This window comes from Taudactylus pleione, unplaced genomic scaffold (genome assembly GCF_031769625.1).
Source record: "Taudactylus pleione unplaced genomic scaffold, aTauple2 ptg000006l, whole genome shotgun sequence".
In the NCBI taxonomy this organism is placed as follows: domain Eukaryota; kingdom Metazoa; phylum Chordata; class Amphibia; order Anura; family Myobatrachidae; genus Taudactylus; species Taudactylus pleione.
Genome location: NW_028284409.1, coordinates 20,240,233 through 20,259,584, shown reverse-complemented (window position 1 = coordinate 20,259,584; position 19,352 = coordinate 20,240,233). Strand labels below are relative to the sequence as shown.

The 19,352-nt window shown below is 39.2% G+C and overlaps 1 protein-coding gene across 5 annotated transcripts in view; it reads right to left on the bottom strand.

Moving 5' to 3' along the window:
• Window positions 1–304: 304 nt before the first annotated feature.
• Window positions 305–19,352, bottom strand: part of PCMT1 (protein-L-isoaspartate (D-aspartate) O-methyltransferase) — a 60,637-nt gene continuing 41,589 nt past the window's right edge. For 2 of the 5 annotated variants that reach the window (XM_088454349.1, XM_088454377.1), the window contains 4 exons: window positions 15,622–15,742; window positions 8,561–8,646; window positions 3,889–4,107; window positions 305–1,116 (listed from right to left, as the gene is read on the bottom strand). In XM_088454349.1, the coding sequence (XP_088310475.1) occupies window positions 3,928–4,107; window positions 8,561–8,646; window positions 15,622–15,742 (387 nt within the window). In that variant the 3' untranslated portion in view covers window positions 305–1,116; window positions 3,889–3,927. Of the gene's footprint in view, window positions 1,117–3,881; window positions 4,108–8,560; window positions 8,647–15,621; window positions 15,743–19,352 lie in introns of all 5 variants that reach the window. The other 3 variants (XM_088454342.1, XM_088454368.1, XM_088454358.1) reach the window with 2 other exon arrangements.

The following is a 19,352-nucleotide window of genomic DNA, read 5'->3' as shown; positions in this document are numbered from 1 at the left end:
GGGGGGACCAAAATATTGTGTGCTTTAGGCTTATTGTAGCAGCTTTCCTTTAATTTGTTCCTAAACCAAGCATTTTGATACCTCCCTGTACAATTACCCCTGCATATGTTCAAAATACATCAACATCTATAATATATAAAGATATACTTTTGTGCATGTAAATCAATGTGTATGTTATTTCTTCCAAACTAACCCATACAACAATTATTATGGACCATTTGTATGCAGTGAATCTCTCAAGTCTATTCATTATATGACCTAATAACAATGCACAACACCACACAAAGCAATGACCTCAGGAGAGTTCTTTTGTTTTATAATTTATTTGGCAAAGCGTAGCTGCATAAACTGTTCGGTTGCAAGAACATGGCTTACACAGCATGTGTTGAACACAGCAGTGACGTATAAACTGTATTAACAGGAAAAGCTTGGATGTAGCATAAACTGCCAATCATTACCTTTCTGAAAGACAATGAAAACTATTTCTTAAATGTTCAATCTGAACAGCATCATTCAATTGTCTGCAGCTTTATCTGATGCACTGAAGACTCCTGGGCTTCATGACCTGGTAGCACAGGGACAATAAAAGACAAACACGTTTCCTGGTAGTATGACAAAGCTGCTGACTGCATCCACATGCTATTCTACGACACGTGAACAATAAAGCTCTGAGAAGGAAGCTCAGTTCTATATTTTTAGCAGCGTTTAGCAGAAACTTTATGTTGTGCATGTATTTTAGTGTCATTTGGTAACAACTCTCAAATTTAACATTGATGTTGAACATTGCAGTTTAATGTATGAAAAGATTAAAACAAAATATGTGCAGTTTTAAATGTGTTGCATCAGCACAGAGTAAGTCAAGCACTCTGGCTTTCTCAAATGCATAACAAAAATGCCCAGATGAAAGTTTGCAAATGACATTTGCACAGTTTACATTTTTTCTTAAAAGCCAAAAAGAAAAACACGTCCATGCCTTTTATTTGTTTGTAGCAGGGTAACAAAATTCAAAACAAGCTGCACTGTTGAGTTTGATGAAAAAGCTTTTGGGAGTGCAGTACAGCACCAAGCCATAATACTATGTTTGGATCAGAGTGACGTAGCCATTATAATTCATCCCTGTAGAGAGAAAGGAAAATTATAATATGTTATTGGAAAACAAAATGTCTTAAACCATCAATATAAAGACAGAAGCAAAGCTGCAAGCAAATACAGACTGGAAGCCATCTAACTTCATTGTTAAAGGGGCAATAAAATATATTATGACATTGTTCTGTTCTGTGTAAAGGTGGAATTGTCTACTGCGTTTATATTGTCACCTCTTCAATGCTATAAAAGATCGTCAAAAACGCCATATTTTTGGTTGGAACCTTTATCCTTCAAATATATTTTTCCCATCTTAAAAATATAAGAATACTGTGTAATGTTACTGCCAGGGGGGTTGCTTTGTGGCTTAAAGAAAATATACAAAATAAACAGCTTCCATCAAAACATAACTCCCAGTACAGAGCAATACCAAATGTACTCTACTGCTCAGATTCATTCCTTGATAAAATGATTTGGCGATTTCAGACAGTCGGAATGACAAATAGTTCAAATCGTCCAGTGTGCACGCACTATGCGCTCTCCAGCCGGGTCGCCCGTCGCATCTTCAGATCTGCTGTACATGCTGCAGAATCTGAAGATGTGGATGACAATCCCATGCATTTGGATGCGGTGGGGGAACGCCATTGTGCGGTTGTTCACCATATTGTGTGGTGAATATTAATATTAAGCTAGTGTGGTGTGTACGGACCACACTATATGTTGTCAGTCTCATCTGCCGTCGGCTGTGTACACAAGTCGTCTAGTGTGTACCCGGCTTTAGTATGATTAGCTTATGGGCAGTTGATACCTGTTGTAGTATTTAGATAATCATACAGTAATTGTCCCTCTGATTGTCTCAGCAGTTAGCAATGCCACGTGGAACACATATAGTAAGTGGGTGTGTTGTTTAATTCTTGTGTTTTTCCAACTGTGCAACTATGAATCTCTTATCATAAACATTATATTTAGACACAAATCACTGAAAAAGTGAAGAATAGAACTATGAAAAAAGAAAACTTCAATAGGTTGTTTCTGTGGATGAAGAAGTGTGAAGTATTTGCGGCATGGCTCACAGCTTCAACTGCCGCAGACTCTCATCACTTACTTTATAGTAAATTACTATCTAGGTTTTCAGGAAATCTTCTGCTCTTACTTTTAGGATATTGCATTGGTTTAGTTTTTAGAAATAACATTCATTACACAAACATGACAATCAACAAAATACAGTGTATAGGAGAGTCCTAGACTGCACACCCTTAATATATATATATAATGGGAGGTGCTACCTGTTGAGACTATTAATGCAGGCACAAAAAAAGACAAATCACAGGTGCACAACTCCAAATTACTAATTATATATAAATACATTATGCAATAAAATTTTGCTATAAATAGGTTTTTAGCATAATCATGGCCAAGGTTATGGGCCTACCCACCATATCCAGGTAACCACTGTAGGGTAGGTCTCTAACATACTAGGGTTCAAATCCAGAGCACAGGAAACCCCAAACCAGCTCAGCCGAGCCACCCCAGGGCATCGCTCTAATGAGAAAGATGAAGTGTAAAGTAAGATAGGTAAGAGCAGCTGCGGCTGCATATATAGGATGGAGAAGTGAAAATACAAATATAATAAACAAAACAGTAAAAGTGTCAAAATGTGCAAAAAAGGAAAACATGTGTTATAATGCGATGCCCTGAAGCAGACCAATCAATCTAGGGGACCCACGCCCCAAAAATCAACCCTTGGGTGGCTCAGTTGAGCTGGTTTGGGGGGGTGTTGTGCACCTGTGATTTCTCTTTTTTTGAATCTACAAAATCAGGCAGATCGCACCAGCTTCCTAATATGTACTTTAATACAACTAATGCATGTATCATTAAGTGATCATATTGCCCTGATTCAGTTAGGAGGAAAAAAAAAAAAGGAGCAAACACGGAACAATTTAAGCTGCAAACACACTATACCATGTACTGTATCGTACACATTGTATAGTGTGTACGTCCGATACGCTGTTTGCGCCGGTTGTTCATCGCATCGTCCCATCTACTGTTCTGCACAGCAGATGGGATAATACAATGAACGACATGATGCTGTTGCATGCAGCATGTAACGACACATTGCGCCGTCATACCTTGGATCGTGCAGTGTGTAACGTGCACGCAACGTATCCTTACATCGCATCACACTGGTGTGTACCCAACGTTACTTCTGGAACATCCCATGTTGCAATGCAAGGGGTGCAAATGCATTTATTCTTTTGCATGCAGGGAAAATATTGACTACTTCTGCATGTAGCAAACAAATACTATGCAGCTTTGTTTTTACACTGAAATTTAATATTAAGCTAGGATGATTTAGAGCTCTTCAGAGCTCTAAATCTCTCTGCATATTTAAAATAAATATGCCCCAACTGCAGTGCAACATGGTTATCCCAAGTAACACATTGAACCTTTTGTTCGCTCTCTTTTTTTAATTCGCTCCTATCTCTGAATCAGGCCCATGGTGCTCTCAACAAGGAATATTAGTTAAATGTGTTTATGATAAATGTCCTAATACAAAATGTAATTCGCATAACAAATATGATGCATGCAATAAGGGAGAAGTGCAAGTTAAACCCTTGTTCATGCATTTACATATTTACTATAATAAAGTAATATGTAATAAATTACTTAAACGCAGCTCTTGTCATATCATGCCAATGCAGTCTGATTTGCTAAGCCAGTGTTATATGGTATGGAAGTAGCAGAGAGCAGTGACAGCAGCAAATGCAGTCATTCAAGTTATCTGCTAAAATCCAGACCTTTCACCTTGTGTGTGTTTGGAAGGAGAAAGAGTGGGACAGAAAATCACTTCCACCTTGACCATTGCTTTTCTTTGTCTGTTAAAGGCACATAGATCACCCCCATCAGAGGTTTCATTTTGACACTTCCATCTTCTAACTTATCGTATTGCTCCAACATTTGGTTTCCTCCAGCGGGTCCAACAGGTAGTATTAGTCTGCCTCCAGGCTTAAGCTGTTCTATAAGCTGAAACAGTAGAACACAGGATTTTATAAAGCGAGTTATAAAAAAACTACAGTTAATTGTATTACTGTGAAAAAGCCAAAAAAACATTCCAAACAAAAAGGAGCACACAGAACCACAAAAACACAACTGAGAAGCTAAAACCATACCTTTTCTATGTAATGTTATCTACAATTCATTGCATTTTGGTCATGTACTATGGTAAAAAAATATTTAAAACAGTGAAGACCTCCTGGTGTCCAGCTTAAAGGCACTATAAATGAATGGAAAATACTGCATGTGAAAGACCCAAGATGTGTCTACATACTACAGTATGGCCATATGCTAGAAGGAACCCAACAAACAAATTGCTTTTGTAGAGCACACAGCCAAGAATTCCTTCAGTGTAGCACTCCTAGCATCCTTACCTAAACCACCAGAAGTCATAATGCCCCCATTCATACCTGTTTCATATGGTGGTAGATAGGATAGCTGCTGTGTGTAAGAATGAGGAATGATACAAGGCAAGCAATGGATGTATTATAATTTGAACACTTTATAACTATGTACCACATGCTACAATTTGTGGGATTTCTGAAAATTGCTGAGTACTTTTTAACACAACAGCTTACTAATTATACAATGACATGCTCCCTATGCCTACAAACTAACTTCCTCTCTTGGCCTCTCCCAGTGGACTGACTCTCCTACAGATTTTGACAGTGACTGCCTTGGTTTTGTTTTCTGTAGAGCAGTGTTTCCCAAACTCATTCCGCAGGGAGCACTAACAATTCATGTGTTCCAGGTCTTCTCATAGAACACAAGGGAAATAGTTGACGATACTGCAACATTTGTACATCATCTAATGCAAAGTAGAATGACATCAGCAAAGATATCATAATTCTAATGACTTCCTCACATATAGTGCTATCTACCATTCCAAATATTAAAGACTCTGGAGACTGCCAAACAAAACAAGCATACTTATCTTACATCGTCAGTCAGGCCACCTCTCAACTCTCTCACACCAACCTATCACTAATGCTGGGAGGAGGCGTGGCAGTGCACTGCTGAGCCTGCTGGGACATCCTCAGACCACAGCCACGCCTCCTCCCAGCATAGAGAGAGGAGCAATGGAGAGAACCGAGTGACGCAGTTAGCACACCTCCTGTTCCTTTATTCAGCCCTCTCTCTGTCCCACCACAACCAATTTCCCGCCGTTTGGGCTTGTTTTGTTTAGGACGTCCTCGGCTTTTGTTGGGAGTTAGCACTGAATGTGTGAAACAAAACGTTTTCGCAGTAAAAAATTAGTTCTTCTCGGAGACGGTGTACTAACAATCCTGATGTTTTTTGTTATATTTGTGGCAAATATAGTGTTGCAAAGGAAAGAAAAAATATAACAGTATTCATAAAACAAGCGTATCAGGCTTGTTTTGGAAGTTACATAAGCCAGCAAGACAAGATTTGGGTGCCTCACAAAGTTTGTTAAACCTGCGTGGAATCACTCCGCAATTGGACTAAAGGTGATCGAAAAGGACTTAATTTTGGCATACCTATGATGTGGTGTGAGCCAAAAGATCACTTGAGTGACTGCTATTTTCATGCTGTAAATGTGAAGGGTATGAATCGATTTAAGAAACGCAAATGGGACTACCCAAGTATGAATTCTGCAAAACAACAGATACCACATTACCTGTACCAACATTCAGTTCTTTGTGCGAAGTTGAATGTGATGATGTGGAAATGTTAATCTCATCCAGTGCAAGTGACAACACAGATGGAAGTGAGTTTGAAGAAAGTTCCTCTACTACAAACAAATATTCTCAAAAGGAACTAAACGATTTCATTTGTGACTTGAATTTATCGAAAAAAGGAGCTGAGCTTTTAGCATCCAGACTTCAAGAAAAGCACTGTCGTGAGCCGGATGTTACTATAACATCGTATTGAAATAGACAGCAAGCCATGCTGCCGTTCTGTAGCCAAGATAACAATCTTGTGTATTGCGACAATATTCCGGAACTTCTCCAGATGATGGGCTTACCAGAATATCGAGCAGAAGACTGGCAGCTCTTTTTGGATAGTTATAATAGGAGCTTAAAATGCGTATTACTGCACAATTGGAATACATTTGCGTCGATTCCTATCGGTCATTAACAAAACTTAAAGAACAGTATGAAAATATCACGGTAGTCTTAGAAAAAAATTGCTTATTCTCAGCATCAGTGGTCTGTTTGTGTCGATTTAAATATGGTAAACTTTATTCTTGGGCAGCAAAGTGGATATACTAAGTGTCCTTGTCACATATGCTTATGGGATAGTCGTACAAAACAAAAGCACTGGCAGCAAACCGTATGGCCTCCAAGAGAAGTTATAACTGTAGGAGAAGCCAACATAAATCATGAGCCCTTAATTGACAGGAAAAAAAAAACATACTGCCGACTCTCCATATCAAATTGGGTTAAATTAAACAATTTGTAAAAGCATTGGACAAGTCAGGCGATTGTTTCACATATATTTGTCGAACATTTCCATCTCTTAGTATTGAAAAATTAAAGGCAGGAATTTATGATGGCCCAGATACAGAATGTGGTGAAGGATCCAAATTTTACCACATATATGACTGAAACCGAAACTGAAGCATGGCTGAGTTATGTGTCTGTCATTCAAAAATTTTTAGGCAATCACAAGGAAGACAACTATCATGAATTAGTCCAAGTGCTAAAATGTTTTGAGACAGTAGGTACCAACATGAGTATTATTAACTTTTTTGTACAGCCATTTAGATCACTTCCCGTCCAATCTAAGATATTTAAGCGAAGAACAGGGTGAACGGTTCCATCAGGATATCCAGGTAATGGAAGAAAGATATCGAGGAAGGTGGGATCGTCACATGATGGCTGATTACTGTTGGAGGGATAGCCCGCATCAAGAATACAAAAGAAAATCATACAAAAAACGGTTTTCATAGCTTCCTAACACTTATGTAATTATCTTTTTAACATTGTTTAATTTAATTTTTCATAAATATTAACGACATATGCATATCTCAAAAACTAGAGCCAATTGAAAAATAAGCATGGCATATTCATGATCAGGAGCACAAAATTAATCAAAATCGGCTCTTAAATCACTGGCAACAGATTGACTGTTCCCCAGTGTTATTGGTGGTCTGTACAAGCATCCGAATAGCATTTCATTACCGATGACGTAAGGATTTATTTGCAAAGTGATTGACAGGCAGGGACCATTTGTGGGCAGCAACGGGGAGGTGGCGACTCAAAGGAAGGCATGTTGCAACCATTTTCGGTGCTTGACTCTACCTGCGACCCTGTATGCATTCAAAGTGGTTCCATAGTCTGTTTCCACAGCCATTCAGCGCGACCATAGGGTTACTCAGAAGTCTGATGATCTACTGAACTGCGACCTTGTATGTAGTCGCTTGGATACAATTCCTGATGGCTGCTACACTTGTATATTTTTGGACAGCTGCTGTGTACATATCCGTATCCGCAGCTGTATTGGCATTAGTGTACATCTCTGAATCAGGCCTACTGTCTTGGTTCTCATCTGACATATCAAATCACTGATTCAGTGTTCACTTCTCTGGATCTCTTCTTAGTTTCTGCTGGAGTACCAAAATGCTCACGTCTTATTCCTTTCATTAGCTATACTATGATTATTGTTGATTTTTAAGTCTAAATAATTCTGGACAGTGAACATGAAAACATGACAATTCATAAATCAACTGCTAATGTTTACATGGAACTTCAAATTAATGTTGATAATCTGGAACTTTTAGTCCTTCCTGGCAAAATGTTCTCCTACACATTTGGGTGATGTAGAGTTGAACCCAAGTAGGCCCTAACTGCTCTTGTAATGCATGCACAGAATTAGACAGGTATTTCCACCTGTATGTAAAGTTGTACGCATATCTGTGACTGAACTGCTCCTATTTGTAGGCTTGGGGTTTGACTAGGTGCAAACGATACATCTGACAACAGGCGTATTTACATTTCTGAACACCACTGCACAACCTGCAATTCCATAGACATGCTCTCAGTGAGCATTGTCTAAGTGAATGCCCTTTAATACCCAATTATGGCCCTTCAGTCGCAAGTGGAAACGCAAAATAAATCGAGACCGTCTATGCAATGGCCGTACTTGTGTACGATTGTTTCCAGGGCATATGCAGAGCAAAAACACACAAGATATGCTACGCAAGTGCACTTGCATTAAATTCACCGGCCTCTCAATATGTTGTTCTTTTATTGCTTTAAGACAGTATGATATATGTATAAAGGTAGCGGAAAATGTGTGTATTTTACCAACTTATAATAAAAACCAGGATAAGTACAAAATGATTCTACAGTACTAAATAGCTAACAGAGATAACTTTGTAAGCAGCTATAGATTGCATTTATCAATTTAGACACGTCAAACTAGCAATGAAGGCAAATGGAGTCGAAAATATACTTACAGCTTGTGGCACAACAGGTGCTGCTGCGCCCACATGGATAGCATCATAAGGTGCTTCTTCAGTAAGGCCCATACGTCCATCTCCAACTGATGTATAAAGAAAAACAGAGGTAATTATTAAAAGATCAATATTTAGATTCTATGTTCTACCGACTTGGAATTAAACGTATTATGTTGCAGACTACAGTAAGAAAACATATAAAGAAATTATAATACACATTTGAATCACTAAAAAAAGATCAAAATTAGCAAGAAATTTTGTGTAAAAATAAAAAAATAAAAAAATCAAGACTGTCTGCTCCCACTGTCCTGGATACAAATACAATGGCAGTGTACATAGCTGAAACACACAACTACCAAGACCTATGGAGATGGGCGACTCAGTTAGATGCGAATATTTTGTTTTTACCATGTAGGTTTTTCTAAGTAATAAAAGGTGCATGTAGCAATAAGCAATTTAATTACAAAACCTGAGATAATTAGAATAGGTGAATATATTCTTACTTCACTAATTTTTGCTCGCACCTCCTAAGCTGGCGAAAAGTTATAAAAATTATTAATTTTAATCAAGAAAATTCAGAAAACAGGTTAGTACTTTAAGGACACACCTCATTAAAATATTATTTTTGGTTCCTAAACTAAAACAAAGCAAATACAAAAAATGGTTTCCCCCTAAGTCGCTTCCTCTTAACCATAAAATATGGAGTGAGATTGGTCTTTTATAGGGGGCTGGCATGTTGGTGTTGTGAATAGATGTAACAGACGGCTGTTTGTAAAGATATGGGAAGTTAATGTAGTTAAATAGCTTATATAAATACAGAATAATAATGTGAGGAGACATCAGGAATAACCTGAAATCATTACAATATCTGCATATAGCTATTATTCGGTTTGTTGCGGTCTGTCTGAGAGGAAACCTATTCATATAAAAACTTGTGCTAGTGTATCACTGTGGCACAAAAGCAGTGTCATGAAATTGAGCAGCAACCCATCCCACCGCCAGCCCCCCAAACCCCTTCATCTCCTAAGCTTGCATGGGGCTATATTTAAGAAGTGGCAGCTTTTGTAAGCTGCTGCTTCTCGGCAGGTTGGAGCTGAAAACTTAAAGCAGCACTCAACATTCAGTATAAAGCTTGCAGTGCTTTACTCTGAATGTCAGTGCTGCTTTAAAGTTTCAGCTGCAAACCGCAGAAAGGTGGCAGCTTTTCTCAAATATAGGCCACTGACTAATTTCTCTAGGTCTGGTTCTCCAGCACTGCTGACAGATGAGCTTCCACCTTCAGTCTGCCCTTCTTACTCCCTTTATCCACCTCTAAAAGGCTGCTGCATTCTAATTTCTGTCCTCCGCAAGCAGACAACAACTAGAGGGCTATTTTAGATGCATGTATTATACCCGATGCAGTTGAATTTTTCCTCTTTGACAACTCATTAACTCGATGTGCTGAGTAGATAAGTCTACCATCAGGCAAATGTCTGTATGCTACATAACAAGAGGCTTAAGCAAGCCTGCTAATGATGAAGCATGCTTTAAATAAATAAATAGAGATTATATCCATATATCTCTCTATCTCCTTGGTACAGATTATTTTTCGACATAGTCCCCATACTTGACTAAGCATTTGTTCCAACGGTTCGCCAAGGCATCTATCCTGGCATATAGGCAATCAGTGTCAAGTGCCTAAAGTCAGGACAAGATGGCTTTTCGAAGTTCACAGTCTGTTGCAAATCGCCTTCCACCCAGGTACTTCATTAATGGTCCAAAGAGATGGAAATCACTCGGTGCCAGAAATCTGATTACAGTATGCATCTCAATGTTCAACCATGCTTCCACAATCCCTGCAATCTTACAACTGATGTTGGGACAGTATGACTGATATGTGATGCAGTCTAATGGCCGCAGTAGGTAGCAGTGGTGTACCTGCTCTGCACTGGTTGGAAATTAGAAATAGAGAACACGTGAGAGATCCTTTTATCTACTTATTGAACTGTATTATATATTCATAATTGTGGAAACACCCTTATAAAAAGGAAATAAGTAAGGAAATATTGCAATGTCTACACATATGATATGGGAGAAAACTTTTTAGGGTATGTGGCCATCTTGAAGTCAGCCATCTTGGATTCAATTCTATTTTTTTAATTGAGAAGGTAATCATGTGACATATCAAACAGATGCAGAATTTTATAAGAAAAAATGGTGTTAATGACACCTCTTGCTAGTGTATTTTCACACTGTCGACATGACTGTTTTATATTTAATACAGCATTTGCTACTTTTTAGCTAATATTGTGGATTTTGTTTAAATATTCTGTTACTTTTTTTTGCTAATTTAGCTATTTTATTTGAATATTCACAATATTTTTATATAGTAGAATGTGAATCTTTTGACATACCTAGCATTGTATGGCCAAAATGGTATACACTATGGGCCTGATTCAGACCCACTCGCGAGCGGCTGTCCGCTCGCAAGTGGGTCGATGTTCTGCACTGAGCATGCGCACGACGGAGGGAGCTCCGTCGTGCGCATGCGCCAGGCGCGACGAGCGAAGGACTTTCCTTCGCTCTTTGTATCTGATCAAAGGGGGCGTACTGTCGATGTTGATTGACAGCATGCCCCCTTTGGTGGGCGTGCCTCCCTGACGGGGGCGTTCCTAAGGGAACGCCTACCGTCAGAAGCCGGCCCACTGACATCACTAGTGATGTCAGTGGGAGTGATTTGGGCTCTGATAGAGCCAAAATCACTCCGGGCATTGCGGTTGAAAGCCTCAACCGCAGGCTCCGGCTCGCAGTTTCGATGGTCGCGATGGTCAAGACCATCGCGGCCATCAAACTGCACGCTCGTATAGGCTGTGGGTGGTGACCCACAGCTATACGAGCGTCCAGGAGGACGCTCCATAGTTACGGAGGACGGCCCTCATTCAGAGCGTGCGCTCTGCTCAGAGCGTACGGCTCTGAATGAGGGCCTATATCCCTTCACTGTGGTGTGAGACAAGAGGGTTCTTTGGAATGATATCAGCAAAGCTTAGGACACATCTGTACTTAACTACACAAAAACAAAAACTATACTCCTTAACTACATAAAAGTTTCTTCTACTTCTCATTCATAAGATTGTAAACTCTCCAGCATGATTTTTTTTAGTTCTGCTTTATAAATATCCTCCTATTTGCCTTCTGTTCATCTCTGCAATGCGAGTAAAAATGCACCGCCGCAGCCACAGAGGCCATAGTCACACAGAGAAACCTGCACCTCCCAAAAGGGCTGGTTCAGATGTCGACAGTGTGCCGATGGTGGCATCTAAAGATTCACCAGCAATATGACAGGGTGCAGAGATGCTGAAAGTGGGCATCTCAGGCCATGCACAGTCAGAAGCAAGCTACTACACCAGGCAAAGGCTGATATTAGCATTTGCATACTATTGTAGCTACGTCTCAAGCAACAGGTGCAAGAGTAGAAGCAGCAGCGTCCACATCTGAATCCAGCCCAAAGGGAGGAAGTGCAGTGTCTCGTTCCAAAGGAATCAACACAAATACAACAATCCTGTTTTCCATTCATGTAATTGAGGAATGTTCTAAAGCTACCCCTAATCGAGGGTATACACAATTTTCTGAGCGCAAAACCTTCCACCCAACATCTATATGGATACACAAATGTTAAACTAGTAGAATAAGCATTGATATTCTCAGGAACTAGTTTTCTGGAGCCAATAATTGACATGATCCACCTAGCAATAGTTTGTTAGTTGCTGGGCAACGGCTCTTGAGTATCCTACAGAACAAAAAAGTTATCCATCTTGCTAAAAACGGAGGTCAAATCTAGGGGACACCGAACTTGGGACCTCTATTCGTCCAATAAAAAAAAAAATAATCTTCTTGAAAAGGAAATGACACTTTCATGGTTTAGACAGCTCTGTTTTCATGAAAAATAATAGAAAGAAAAAACTACAGGAATGTGCATGTGGAACATGAGGTTCATCCTATGGGGAGATTTATCAACTTCTGGAAAGAGAAAGTGAAGAAGTTGCTCATAGCATCTGATCAGCTTCTAAAGCCAGGTACACACTAGTCTGTATGTGCACCCAGCGACGGCAGATGTGACAGCATGATACATATCTGGTGTATGACCGCCCGATATATAATTTCCCCATCGCATCCAGAGGTATGGTGTCAGTAGTCGGATCTTCAGATTGGCCTGCACTGCAGGCCGATCTGAAGATACGACGAACAGGAGCGTGCAATAGTGCATACACACTAGACCATGTTGATGATTTGTCGTTCTGATTGACCTCAAAATGATAAATCGTCCAATATATTGTCTAGTGTGCACCCAGATTAACTGTCATTTGTCTAGCACAGCCTGTAAAATCACAGTCAGAAGCTGACTGGTTGCTATGAAACTTCTCTACTTTATCTCTCTTCAAGATTTAATACATCTCAACCTAAATATTGCGTCTGTCGCACAGTTAATACAAAGTCAATATTTTGCTTTCTTGATAGATCCTCCTCAAAAACAATGGCAGCAGCAAGGTCAGAGTCTCCCAGCAATTCATCATCCTTCTGAGAGAATACTCAGGTTCTAATCCCTGTCAGGACTGAAACTGGGTGGAAATAGGCACCTACTAGATTTCCGAGTAACAGACTCTAAAGCACTTTCCAATGAGGAAGAGATCCACGTTAGACTCTGCACTGATTTTTTTCTCAAGATAGCTCCTCCTGCACTGCTGGGCTAGGATTTAAAACTCTGAGGGAAAGATTTATTCCCTAGGGCCATTGGAGGAGGGGCTATACTTAACATCCGAGGGTGAGCAACAAGTTGTGTAAGCTCTGTGATGTTTGGGGGAAGGGATTGTGCCCAGGATGGCTCCACCAATACAGCTGCAGTTAAGGTTGTTCAAATAGAACATGGCACTAGTGCACAATCTGACAGCAGAGATTACAAGTGACAGACACTGAACATATTCTAAATAGAAGTGTAGATCAAAACATAAAAGAACTACACTTCAGTAATTAAAAGAGTAGAAAAAATACATTTACAATCACATTATTTATTGGAAAACCACTTCCTTGTGAAAGGGCCACTGAAATGCACAATTTGACATAAAATACAGTGCATATAGAATAACAAACATTTATAAAGAGAGCAATGCGCAAAATAATAGTAAACTAAACTTTAAGAACCAAACTGTAACAGAATCACATATATAATAGGCTAATTTTCTCTACTTACTGGGCCTCGCCTAAAGGTGTCCCCTGTACATTGGACAGATCTCCGAATACTACTCTGTCCCTGGAGGGAAGTGCAATAGTATTGCTGTCACACCTGGTCTAACCAGGCTGCCAGATTACAGCAGAGCAGGATAACTGTTAAAAGGCAACCGCCTAGAGCTGGCTATTTACACCCCAAAACAACAGAAGAATATTCCTTATTTATTCTGTTCTAAATAATCTTATTTGCCTTTCGGAGACCTTTCTGGAATGATTGTGCCCCTAATACTGGTTACACACTAGCCGCTATATTGGCCGCTCAATTGATCGGCCAATGTATCTGCTGGCCATCGGCCAGTGTGTATAGACGATATGTCTGAACCGCGTAGTTTACAGACATATCGCATGTGCTGTACAGTCGATATATCTGTCCATCAGCAAGTGTGTACACTCACAGCGGCAGCCAGGGGAAGGGGGGCGGTCCTGTCCCCGACTCGCCTCCCTGCCAGCGGGACCCGCGGCTGCTGGATAGATAATGGCCATTCAGTGTGTATGAACGACCATCATCTGAAGATATATCTGCAGATCACTCGATCTGCAGATATAGCTTCCAAGTGTGTACCCTTACTAAGACCCCAACCAGATAAGTTTGGTTGCTGCTTCTTTACTGATCTGTTTTAATTTCTCCATATTACCAATATACTGTATATCTGCAACATTACAGGCTTTTACATTGTTGCTATAGTGTCCTTTGGAATAAAGATACTTTGTTATATATATTTAATAATGAAAAGTTAAGTGTCTCCAATTATGAGACACATAGTTGTAAATGCACACACTTTATTAAAGTGGTTGACCACATTTTAATTTGAAAGCATATGCTTTTATTTAGTAAATGTATAACAAATGTGTTTGTATCAAACTATGATTGGCCACCTGCATGTCTCATGTTTTTCTATAAATGTAGCGCATATCAAACAATATTTTGTGTATAAGAAAGGTTAGGCAATATTTCTCTAATATTTATTTGGTAAAACCTTGGATTTCCTGGTGATGTATATGAGGTACTGCACTGTGACTCTAAGGGGTATATTTACTAAAGGTCGATTTTCATCTATTTTAAAATTGACATCAATGTTGTGTTTCCGAGGCTAAATAACACGTTTACGAATACTTTAAAAAAAAAAATTTTTTTAAATTGTTAGTAAATGTGTGGTTTAGCCCCAGAAACACAATATTGATATCCATTTTAAAATAGATTAAAATCAACCTTTAGTGAATATACCCCTAAGTGTCATCAGCATTGAGGGTGCCGTGGAGCTCCACTCCTCCTACAATAAAGGACAATCTATTTTCAAAACAGAAGATAAATAAAATAAAAAAAATAAAAAAAATTTAAAGATTAAGTTTCCCTTTAATTTTGAAAAATATAACACCTGGTTGCTTAATGTGGCATTTGGTGAAGCAGCTGGAAGTACACAGCTTTAACTAGAATTAGAATTGTAAAGACTACATGTGCTCCGTCAACTTCTGAGGTGGCTGACAGGTATAGCAATAGTTAAAAGTCTAATCCAATGTTCTATAAAATATTAAAATTAAATTTTACAAAGTTTATTTTTTTCTATACAAATTAATGCATTAATTATTTATATACATATATATATATACACATATATATATACATACATATATATATATATATATATATATATATACACATACATACATATATATATATACATACATATACATACATATATATATATACATACATATACATACACACACACATATATATACATATGTACATACATACACACATACATATACCACAAACTTAAAAAGTACATCATACTTGCCTAACAATTTCACTCGACCTGAAGACAGTAATGTAGGGTCATCTTTTTTCACATTATTTATAGAATCATCAACTAATTCCTTGATATGGTCAATTCCTACTACTCGGCCCTTGGGTCCAACCTCAAAAAAAAAGAACAAATAGTTAATATCTACTTTTTTTGACAAGGTAATATACTGTGTTCTGAATGACTTATTTTAATAATGCAGATTTAGGGAAGATCACTGGGCCTGATTCAGAGCTGTATGCTGTGCTGATGTTTTCGCAGTTGAAAGATAATCGACAATCTGCTCAAGCCAGACGGTGCATGTGTCAAGGTACAATACCTTAGTCACTCACAGCGACTATTTGACAGCATGATTGACAGTCATGGAGCGTATGGGGGAGGTAACGGCAAAGAACATAGTCTTGTCGCAACCATTTCCGCTGAGCCATATTCATTGCGACTGCGTTCCCTTACACAAGGAATATGTCTCAATTCCCATGACCATTCTGTGGGACCATAGACTCACTCAGGACTGCAACAATGAAATGATCTGCGACTGATGCTGCGTCTTTGTACGCAGATGCTTGGATTTGCAAAGCCGCAGGTGGGCGTCTCAATACATCTCCCGGCAGCAGCAACATTTGCATATTTTCGCATCGTAGCTGCGATGGCATTACCATACAATGAATCAGGCCCCAAGTACATAGGTGTGCAATAAATGAAATACGGATATGATGCATAGGTTGTCACTGAAGAGCGGTAAGCAGAAATTCCACCATTTAATGTGAACACTATGTTTAGTTGATTGGATGCTAACAAACAAGACAAATGTGCACTGTTATAGCCAGTGATAGGGTTAACCAGCAGATGGCATGTTCCGAAATTAAACTATTTTCTGTGGACATTTATATATGCTTTAACAAATACATCAGAACACAAAGAAAGTAAAATGCATGCAGTTTTTCACATTTAAAGCCAATCCAATTGTTTTTGGGTTCCCGTGTTACCAGTCTAAAGTGACAAGAACAAGAGCTATTCAATAATTGCAAAGCCATAATTTTGATGGATTACCACCTGTTTGTTCTAAAGCTATCTTCACTTGCGCTGCAATGGTGTAGGAATGTAGCCATTATCAGCCAGGCCCTATATTTTAGGATTTTCTTTTTTTCTCCTTTAATTCTTGCATTTATACTTTTTGTAGAAATGCATAGAGTGTAATGTATCAAATAGTGTTGTACATTATTGTGCTGGAATTAACTGAGTGCAGTATGGCTTGGTCAGGTAGAAAATGGCACCATCCAAGACAGCTTACACATCATAAGCTCCCACAGGCAAGTGCCACTGGATCCTAAGAACAGACTTCTGCGACAGGGATGACCGCAAGTAGCCCAGCATTACCAACAGGTAAGCTGTGACTGCATTTACCTTGTACAGTGAACTACCAAGAAGGGGCTAGTAGCTCCCTGAATGCCTAAATCCAGGGTCCCAGGATAGGCTTAACATGCCCCTCAATAACCCCTCAAAGAGTCCTTGCTATTCGGCCAGGCAGCGGGTGAATGGCAAGGGGAGACAGGTGCCATTCATTCCACTTCAGAAGGCGCTTGTGGCAACTCCTACAAAAGGCCTACAGCACCAATTCGGACCAAGTTCAATATATATTTACAAAAAAGAGGGCTTGTTTTATTGTTACAATAATACAATAAACATTTCGTACAATCACAGCTTCTGGGTGTATTGTATTATTTGTACAATGATATATTAGCGCAGACACCTATTTTCCCATTGGTCACATTTTCGGAGGTAGCAGAGCTCCCAGTTTGTCAGCTACTTGATAATATTGCCAGGCTTCACAAACATGTTATTAGGTATATACAGTCAGGTCCATAAATATTGGGACATTGACAGAGTTTTCATATTTTGGCCTCTATTCACCACCACAATGGCTTTGAAATGAAACAAACAAGATGTGCTTTAACTGCAGACTTTCAGATTTAATTTGAGGGTAATTACATCCAAATCAGGTGAACGGTGTAGGAATTACAATGGTTTCTATATGTGCCTCCCACTTTTTAAGGTGCCAAAAGTAATGGGACAAACTAAACAATCCTAAATCTAACTTTCACTTTTTAATACTTTGTTGCAAATCCTTTGCAGGCAATTACAGCCTGAAGTATGGAACGCATAGACATCACCACACGCTGGGTTTCATCCCTGGTGATGCTCTGCCAGGCCTCTACTGCAAATGTCTTCAGTCCCTGCTTGTTCTTGGGGAATTTTCACTTCAGTTTTGTCTTCATCAAGTGAAATGCATGCTCAATCGGATTCAGGTCAGGGGATTGACTTGCCCATTGCATAACATTCCACTTTTTAGCCTTAAAAAACTCTTTCGTTGCATTTGCAGTATGCTTCGGGTCATTGTCCATCTGCATTGTGAAGCGCCGTCCAATGAGTTCTGAAGCATTTGACTGAATATGAGCATATAATATTGCCCGAAACACTTCATAATTCATTCTGCTGCTTTTGTCAGCAGTCACATCATCAATAAATACAAGGGAACCAGTTCCATAGGCAGCCATACATGCCCACGCCATGACACTACCACCACCATGCTTCACTGATGAGGTGGTATGTTTTGGATCATGAGCAGTTCCTTTCCTTCTCTGTACTCTTCTCTTCCCACCACTCTGGTACAAGTTGATCTTTGTCTCATCTGTCCATAGGATTTTGTTCCAGAACTGTAATGGCTTTTTTAGATGTTGTTTGGCAAGCTCTAATCTGGTCTTCCTGTTTTTGTGGCTCACCAATGGTTTGCATCTTGTGGTGAACCCTCTATATTCACTCTTGTGAAGTCTTCTCTTGATTGTTGACTTTGACACATATACATCTACCTCCTGGAGAGTGTTCTAGATTTGGCCAACTGTTGTGAAGGGGTTTTTCTTCATCAGGGAAATAATTCTTCTTTCATCCACCACAGTTGTTTTCCATGGTCTTCCAGTGTTGCTGAGCTCTCTGGTGCGTTCTTTCTTTTTAAGAATGTTCCAAACAGTTGATTTGGCCACACCTAATGTTTTTGCTATCTCTCTGATGGGTTTGTTTTGATTTTTCAGCCTAATAATGGCTTGCTTCACTGTAAGTGACAGCTCTTTGGATCTCATATTGAGAGTCGACATCAACTGATTCCAAATGCAAATGTCACACCTAGAATCAACTCCAGACCTTTTACCTGCTTAATTGATAATGAAATAACGAGGGAATAGCCCACACCTGTCCATGAAATAGCTTCTGAGTTGATAGTCCCATTACTTTTGGCCCCTTAAAAAGTGGGAGGCACATATTTAAACCGTTGTAATTCCTACACCGTTCACCCGATTTTGATGCAATTACCCTCAAATTAAATCTGAAAGTCTGCAGTTAAAGCACATCTTGTTTGTTTCATTTCAAAACCATTGTGGTGGTGAATAGAGGCCAAAATCTTAAAATTCTGTCAATGTCCCAATATTTATGGACCTGACTGTATGTACATATATACATACACATATCTATCTATCTATCTATCTATATATATATATATATATATATATCTATATCTCCGAGCCACATATACCCACAGCAAGCAGTGCCCCACAAATAGGGTGTAAGATAAATAATTAAACTATTATTAGCAATTTCTTTTCCTTGGAATACACTACGGCAGCCATATATTTCCTGAGCCTGTTGCCTGTTTATGGTTTGGGGAGATTCTGGGG